The sequence below is a fragment of the Megalobrama amblycephala genome, linkage group LG2 (genome assembly GCF_018812025.1).
Source record: "Megalobrama amblycephala isolate DHTTF-2021 linkage group LG2, ASM1881202v1, whole genome shotgun sequence".
Classification (NCBI taxonomy): Eukaryota; Metazoa; Chordata; class Actinopteri; order Cypriniformes; family Xenocyprididae; genus Megalobrama; species Megalobrama amblycephala.
In genome coordinates, this window is record NC_063045.1 from 6,803,945 (window position 1) to 6,812,868 (window position 8,924).

Genomic DNA, 8,924 nt, shown 5'->3' on the forward strand with positions numbered 1-8,924 from the left:
GGAAATGGAGCTCTGATATGTTGTTTATGTGTTTCACTGTGATCTCAAAGTATATTATAATGTGTCCCGAATCAGTGTTTGCTCAGGTTAAATGAAAAGCTGTGGGGGAAGTGGTTTGTTTATTATTATGTATAGAAAAATAAAATTAATGTTCTTAATATTAATTTAAACATTTCCAAATAATGCTTTAATAATGTAAAGCTTTACATGTGGCACACTTCATATACAAAGTTAGTATTCCTCCAGGCGGCGGTCAACATGATGTATTAAAACATGGAGAGACTTTTGAAGCTCAGAGTGAGAAAACTTTATTGATAAAAGCAAGCAAATACATATGACAGATGAACAGCAGAATTAGTAAAGTGAGATCTGTGTGTCTCTTTATTAATGTGTTTGTATGAGAGAGAAATATAAACAATAAAGCCTTACAAATAAGATTTTAAATAAATCTGACACTGAAAGAGAGAAGCTCAAATAATCATCAGTATTTATTACAACAAAAACACTAGAAGATCAAAATTCACACTTGAAGAATCTTTAAAGATCAGCGTTCTGCTTTAGATTTCAATACTTCCTGAAAAAGATGAACATATAAAGACATTAATTAATAAATCTTCAAAAATATTAATATATGCAAAATCAGTATGTGAGAAATGTCATCATCAATCATGTACCTGATGTGTGAATATGAGCTTGATCTCGTTCAGCTCTTCTGGATCTGATGTCATAAACCAGAATAATGACAGTAGCCACGCCCACCAGAGCAGAGAGGACCAATCGGATCACAGCTTCAGTAGGACCACAACAGTGGACAGAGTCTGAGGAATAAAAACATCAAACTGAGATCAGATCAGTCAATAAACACTAATATCAGCGCTGACATCAACTAATATCAGCACTGCCGTACCTGAACGTGTGTGACAGAGGTGAGTGATGTCCAGATGTTGAGTCTGGTTGCTGATGGGATTGTTCAGCACACAGCTGTAGGTGTTTTTATCCTGATATTCCACCTCCAGAGGTAGAGAGAGACTGATGCTGAGATCAGACACACTGATGCTGGACAATAAACTGTTTCCTTTGTACCAGGAGAGAGTCACATGACTCACATTCACAGCTGAACACACCAATGAACATGATGATGATGATGAAGAACATTGTGAAGAGTTACTGCTGATGACAGGAACAGGCAGACGAGCTGAAAAACATCAGAGAATAAAGAGAAATATGAATAAATCTAATCAACAATCTTATTTTTGGTCCAGTGTCTCAAACTACATAATGATTCAACATTTCAAAATGGAAATGGTTTATAAAGTAAGAATGTTTTAAGGTCAGGAAAAATGATCTCTTCTCACCATAGACAGAAACACTGAATGTCTTTAATGACGGTTTTGCTCCAATTATCTGTAGTTTATAATGTCCAGCCTGTTTCATTGTGATGTCTGTGATGGTCAGAGATCCAGTTTGTTTATTCAGTTTCAGTCTGTCTCTGAATTTCCCATCAAGAACACCATATAAAGTGATGCTGTTGTCCTCTTTACTGATCTTAGCTATTGAAGTCTCATAAAACCACCAATAAATTGCATCATCTTTCTTCATTTCAGCAAGACCAGAGTTTAGAGTGACTGAATCTCCCTCCATCACTGACGTCACTTCATCTACATCATCAAACATAGACACGGAGAAAAAACAGAAACAAGGTTTGTCACAGATTAATACTGTTAAGAAATTTTATATATATAATGTACTAATTTTTAGTACATTAATGGATCTTGAGAGAGTAAATGTCATTGCTGTCTATGCAGGCCTCACGGAGCCATCGGATTTCAACAAAAATATCTTCATTTGCGTTCCGAAGATAAACAAAGGTCTTACGGATGTGGAACGGCATGAGGTTGAGTAATAAATGATATTATTTCAATTTTTGGGTGAGGATTCCCAGAGGAGAATCAGAGATAATGTGCGAACCATCTATAAAGACTCGTGGGACTGCCAGTTCATTTGTCTCAGTTCATTTCTTCTCACCTCCTGTTTTCTATTTTTCATCTGGGCAGACTTCAATCCCTCTGACAGACGTTACAAATTAGTTGCACACACACATACAGTAATCCTCAAATCTACACTTCTGACAAATTCAACTATTCTTTACAATAAACAAGCACATCTACACAGCCTCTCTCCATAAAATCTTGTTTTCCAACTCTGTGGAAAGTTCTTATTTTGGACATACTTCCAAGACACAGTCTATCTGTAATCCACACTGGTGCATTGATATGACAACCCACACATTAGGCACAAAACATTAGATTCATCTGCACTGAGTCGTGCCGATGCACAACCCATGTAAAGAATTAAAGCTGTAAATAACTGCAATTTCAGGTTTCAAACAGAGATGCAGACAAAGAAAAGTTACAGACTGCAGCTTTAAATAGTTTAGACCAGGGGTTCCCAAACACATTCCTGGAGCCTCCACAACACTGCATGTTTTCCATGTCTCCTTAACCAAACACACCTGATTCAGATCATCAGCTCATTAGTCGAGACTCTATCTGAAATGGGTGTCAGACAAAGGAGACGTGCACAATGTGCAGTGCTGGGGAGGCTCCAGGAATGAGTTTGGGAACCCCTGGTTTAGGGAAACAACAAATTATTATGAAACAACAAAAAGAAACAAAATGGTAAATTAATTTATTTCAATTTTGTCAATAAAGAAAGGTGAAACCAATATTTAACTCACCATAGATTCTGAGAAAGTAATCAATCCATGTATAGAGGATCAGTCGTTGATAATGTCCAACATGTTCAGTTGTGATGTTTGTGATGGTCAGAGATCCAGTTTGATTGTTCACCTTCAGTCTGTCTCTGAATCTCCCATCAAGAACATCATCATATACAGTGATGCTGTCGGCCCGTTTATTGATTTCAGCCATAACAGATCCATATTCATACTTCCACTGAATCTGATCGCCATCCTTCATTTCAGTAAGACCAGAGTTTAGAGTGACTGAATCTCCCATTTTCACAGACACTTCCTTCACTTCTGTAATAAACAGCAGAAGCAAAATGGAGTTTGGATTATAATTAAAAATTATCTTTGTGCTAATATAATACATAAAACAAAGGAAACAAATAAGCTCACCAGCGACTGTGAGATTGAATCTCTTTCTCACACTGTTGATCTCTAGTTGATAAACTCCAGCATGATCAGTTCTGGTCTCTGTGATGGTCAGAGATCCAGTTTGATTGTCCAGCTTCAGTTTGTCTCTGAATCTCCCATCAAGAACATCATCATATACAGTGATTCTGTCGGCCCGTTTATTGATTTCAGCTATTAAAGTGTTTTCATTTCCAAACTTCCACTGAATCACATCATCTTTCATCATTTCAGTAAGATCAGAGTTTAGAGTGATTGAAAATCCCTCTATCCATAACTTCTCTTCATCAACACCAAACACACCTGAAGATCAGAGTTTTTCACAGATTAAAGCTTTAAAATCACTTGATGTTGGTTTGATGAAGCTTCACTAAAATACTTTTATCATTTAAATGTGAAGTGAATAATATTCTGAAGCAGCACAATTCAAGTCAAATTTTATTTATAAAGCACATATAAAATCAACCTTAGTTGATTTGATGATAAATGAAAAGAGAAATTGATATTATATGCAAAAATAACTTAATAGAAAGCATTAATGCTGTTGGTTGTTTGAGCTTCATATTTAATAAATCACTAATAACTGAATACCTACGAATAACTTGAATTCAAACTTGCTCTCACATCAATATCATGGTTTATTTCTATATGAGAATAACAGTGAATGTTGATCCTCTCTGAATAATTTAACCAGTAATTTATCACATGGTACCAGAACAGAAACAACTGAAGTCATAAAAACATATTTAAAACTCACCATCCAGACGCCACAAACACAAACAGAGGAAAACTAATTTGAGAAACATTTTCTTCATCGGTTCACTGAAAAGCTCACGATAGTGACTCTTAAAATGTCTGTAAACACTCAGATTGATCTGAACCATGACTGAACTGCGATATTTATCTGGTTTTGTGTGTGAATCCTCCCCCTCCTCAGTTTGTTTCCGTTCACACATCTGTCTACTTTAACATCATGAGAACCAACAAGCTTTTGCTGATCTCACATTTTCAAACGAATGCTGGGCCTGTATGAAAACTAATATCAGAAGAGTGAAATATTGGATTAGATATCTCTATCTACTGGTGTTATTTAGTGTTGTGAGCTGTCAGACATATTTGATCTTCTTCCAATCAATTTTCCTGCGTCGGTGCAGGGTCCGCTGTTCTGCACGCCCATCTCCATTTGGAAAACAACACCCTTGCATTTTCATGTGTACAGCCAATCCGTATATTTTTTTTTAAATGACGATGTCATCACCCCATGTCTCGAACCTAGTCAGACACCACTACGTCACGTAACAGCAACAACAATAGTGGACTACATGCTTGTGTTTGTGCCGCAGAAGCTACTGAGCCTATTAGCTTTACTAAAGTAAAGCTTTATTATTAAGTTTAACTAAAGTTTGTATACAGTGCACAAGGTTTGTGCATGTGCATGCTCCAAGTCATTATTATCAAAATCCTCAGTGTTAAATAAACACTGCTGGTGTTTATATTAGTGCACACTCAGTGTTAAAAGGTAACACTGAATCACTTAATTACCTAATTAACTTCAACACTGCTTCAGTGTTACCTTTAACACTCTTAGTGTGGACTCATATGAACCCTGAGCAGTGTTAATTTAACACTGGGAAATTGGCTGTGTACTAACCTTTAAATAACATTCTACTAACATTAAAGAAATTGTACATTTTTTTGTTCTTGGACTGTTACAAATCAGTGTTCCTAGAATGTAAGGTATAATTACCTTATAAAAAAATGCTCTAACGTCAAGAAAACTGGACATTTTTTACATTCTCAGAACCAATCATGAATGTTTGGAGAACATTCTTATAACAAAATTCTGTTAGCTGGGAAGTTTGTGGGTGAAGTGTTTTTTTTTTTTTTTTTTTTTGCCTTGCACGTGCACTTTAAGAGTACATGCTTTCTCTGCATGATGTAGCCTGTTATAATGCAGTTGGAATTCACCCAAACATCAAGATATGAGGATAAAATCTGGATGACTTTCTTATCTTTTTGTATGAATGTCATGTGACCGAGTTAAGCAATATCACACTAGCAAGAGTGCTGTTTTCCCTGAACATCAGCATGATTGCAAATGTGATATGGATTTTATGCAACTGTTCAACAAACAAGAAGTTAACATTGAGTTACATTTTAGACTTTTTGCTCTGTTTCACAACAAATATAGTTCCACACAAAACAGAGACACAGAACATGCAGAATTCATATTTAAACAGTCTTTTTGTGGCTTAATATTGACAGACACTAGTCTATATCTTGATTAAAATAAAGAATTTAGGAATAAAAAATTTACCATTCACAATCCTCGGCTTGATCAAGTTGATCCTCGAAATGGAATTGAAACCAGTCATGCTCTTCCTCTGAGGTAAATCCTCTTTATTCCTCACCGCATCATGAAAAGTACCTGAATCTGACTAAGCTTGATACATTTTTTTCGAGCTGATACGGGCATTCACTCAGTTGCATTGATTGCCTCAAAATTCATTGGGTATGGCTGCATTAGTAGATAATGAGATAACTCGTGAATGACTGACATCTCTCTCTTTTCAAACAGATTACATAAACAGAGAGTTTTTGTTTTACATGATTAAAAATGTCTCGGGTTACTTGTGTAACACTGGTTCCCTGAATAAGGGAATGAGACGCTATGTCATATGACATTATGGGAACCCTCTGCGTGATTGCGTTATGAAGCACTTCTGTATCTAACCAATGATGAAACGAGACGTCACGGACCAGGAAACTATAAAGCATACCCAGAACAAAGAACGCTAGCTTCTGGATTATGGCTGAAGCAAGACGCTCACAGGTATGCCGGGGATACGGCAACGCGACGTAGCATCTTGTTCCCTTATTCAGGGAAACAGGGTTACACAAGTAACCCGAGACGTTCCCTTTCGACGCTACGTCATATGACGTTATGGGAACGCTGTCCCAACTACGCCGTAGAACCAAGTACCTGTCTGTTATCTTGTGGACAGAACTGAGGAACCCAGAGTGGAGCTTACGTCTAGGTTATAAAACCTAATGAATGTGTGCTGGGATGACCATCCAGTTGCATCACATATATCATTCAATGACACTCCTGACATTAATGCCTTCGAGGCTGCCATACCCCTGGTAGAATGAGCACGGACAGCTAGTGGACATGGCTGTCCAGTTGCTTCATAAGCAAGTGAGATGGCCTCGACCACCCACTTGCTCATCCTCTGCTTAGATGCTGGGCCCCCTTTCTTAGGGGACCCGTAACTCACAAACAACTGGTCTGTTTTCTGCCACAGGGCAGCTCTGTGCACGTATGTATCTAGAGCCCTAACAGGGCAAAGCAGATTGAGTTTCTCCTGATCCGAACTTGTAAAAGGAGGAGGACAGGAAGCCTGGAGTACGATAGGACCCGGGACGTTGGTGGGGACCTTAGGCACGTAGCCAGGTCTAGTGTGTAGGAAAGCCTTAACCATACCAGGCGCAAATTCCAGACACGAAGGAGCAACCGATAGTGCTTGCAAATCTCCTATTCTTTTAAGAGATGAAATTGCTAGAAGAAATATCGTCTTTACAGTGAGGAACTTCTCTGAAACTTCCTCTAGTGGTTCGAAGGGAGCCTCAGCTAACCCCTCTAACACTATAGCCAAGTCCCAAGCTGGAGTTCTTGTACGTACTGCAGGTCTTAGCCTCAGTGTGCCACAAAGGAAGCGTATGACAAGGGGGTCTCAACCCACCGAGGAACCCCCCAAAGGAGCATGATAAGTGTCCGTACTGCGTTGGCTACACCAAGTAGCTAACAATTTCCATTTATATGAGTATAGCTTCCTTGTGGAGGGAGCCCTGGATTGAAGGTTGGTCTCCACAACCTCAGTTGAGAGACCAGAATCTATGAGCCTGGCCCCCTCAGAGGCCAAGCCCACAGTTTCCATAGCTCTGGGTTTTATTAGCCATCTAATAAAGACACTAGGTCCGCAAACCATATCCTGGTCGGCCAGTACGGGGCCACCAGTATCAGGCTGACCCCTTCCTGGCATACTTTTTCCAGAACTCCCGGGAGCAGAGAGAATGGGGGAAATGCGTACAGACGTAGCCTCTGCCACGTCTGTACCATAGCATCCAGACCCAGAGGTGCTAAGTGCGTGTGGGAGTACCACAGTGGACACTGGATTGACTCTCCCGAAGCAAACAGGTCGACTTCCGCTTGACCGAAACTTTTCCAAAAGAGCTCCGCCACCTCGGGGTGGAGTCTCCACTCCCCGGGTCTCGGCCCCTGCCTCGACAGGGCATCTGCTCCCACATTCTGATGCCCTGGGATATAAGCTGCTCTCAGTGAGAGGAGCTTTCCCTGGGCCCACAGGAGGATCCGACGGGCCAAGTTGCAAAGTTGGTGAGACCGTAGACCCCCCTGATGGTTGATGTATGAGACCACCGCCGTGTTGTCCGTGCGGACCAACACGTGATGCCCATGGGAGGAAATACTTCAGCACAAGAAATACCGCCATCATCTCCAGCCAATTTATGTGCCAGGAGAGCTGATGGTCCTCCCATAAACCCTGAGCTCATGATCGCCCCCCAGCCCGTGAGGGAAGCATCCTTCGTAAGCATTACGCGACGACGAGAAGTCCCCAGCATGGGTCCCTGGGACAGGAACCAAGGCTTTTTCCACATGACCAGAGCATGAAGGCATCGCCGCGTGACTTTGATCATGCGAAAAGGATTTCCCCTCTGAGAAAACCCCTTGGTCCTGAGCCACCGCTGTAAGGGTCTCATGTGCAGAAGGCCAAAAGGTATCACGTTGGACGCAGCTGCCATAAGACCTAACAGTCTCTGAAACTGTTTGACAATGAGTGACTGGACCGGCAGACAAATGAATCATGTCTCCTCGGAGGATCGGTGGAGACCGCTGCGCCCTGACGCACACTGGGTGGCAGGGTTGGCAGAACGGCCCCCTGAGGGCCCCGAAGAGGAACGGATACCAGGTGTTTTAATACCCGAACCTCTCAGGAGGGGGCTGCCCTCATGAGTCCTGGACGGCTGGCGTCAGGACTTTTTTGAAGCCTTCCGAGAGATAATAACAGTCCTCAGATCCGTTTTACCCCTGGAAGGCTTTGCCTGTGTTGACCGCCCTGGTCCCCAAAATCTCTGCGGCGGAGCACGGGTGGCCACACTGGCTTTCTGCTGCGCTCTATGCACCGAGGAGCTGGCTGACGGCCGAGGCTGCTCCCGCTCAGCAGCCTCGGGGGGATGGATACGGCGGGGAAGGAATCTCTGGAAGGCCGCTGATTGTTTACGTGTCTCCTGGAACCTATCGACGACAGATGATACTACGTCGCCGAATAGGCCCACAGGAGACAGCGGCGCATCCATAAGGATGTTCTTGTCTTTCTCCTTTATATTGGATAAATTGAGCCATAAGTGCCTCTCTGTGGCCGATTGACTTGGCCGTCTCCTTGGTGGCCCGGAGAGCTAAGTCTGTCACTTTCCTAAGCTCCTGTATGGACTCAAATGTCGCTTCCCCGCTCTCATCTATCTCCCCCAGCAGGTCAGCCTGGTAAGCTTGCAATATGGACATTGTATGAAGGCAAGCTGCAGCCTGACCTGCTGCCGAATAAGCCTTGCTCACCAAGCCCGATGTTGTTTTTAAAGGTTTGGTGGGCAATGTCGGAGTCTTGAGGGATGATGCAGACTCGGGCGAGAGATAGCTCGCGAGCGTCTCTTCGACCCAAGGCATCGCCCCATAGCCGTAGTGTTTCAGCCCCAT

At 41.9% G+C, this 8,924-nt stretch overlaps 1 protein-coding gene across 1 annotated transcript; it reads right to left on the reverse strand.

Moving 5' to 3' along the window:
• Positions 1-297: 297 nt before the first annotated feature.
• On the reverse strand, positions 298-8,924 carry LOC125262602 (SLAM family member 9-like). The gene is made up of 6 exons (XM_048181444.1): positions 8,643-8,924; positions 8,260-8,551; positions 3,140-3,457; positions 908-1,195; positions 675-818; positions 298-574 (listed from the first exon to the last, which is right to left on the reverse strand). Exons 1-6 carry the CDS (start codon positions 8,922-8,924, stop codon positions 558-560), a joined length of 1,341 nt encoding a protein of 446 aa, XP_048037401.1. The 3' UTR covers positions 298-557.

Bases quoted from the DNA above. Each gene is read 5' to 3' on its own strand.
- LOC125262602 (XM_048181444.1), bottom strand. From the start codon at position 8,924: ATGGGGCTGAAACACTACGGCTATGGGGCGATGCCTTGGGTCGAAGAG. The intron at 8,552-8,642 runs GTGACAGACTTA...TCCAATATAAAG, and splicing joins CCATACAGGAGCTTAGGAAA to GAGAAAGACAAGAACATCCT. The intron at 1,196-3,139 runs GTGAGCTTATTT...GATGTTTTTCAG, and splicing joins ATTCAATCTCACAGTCGCTG to CTCGTCTGCCTGTTCCTGTC.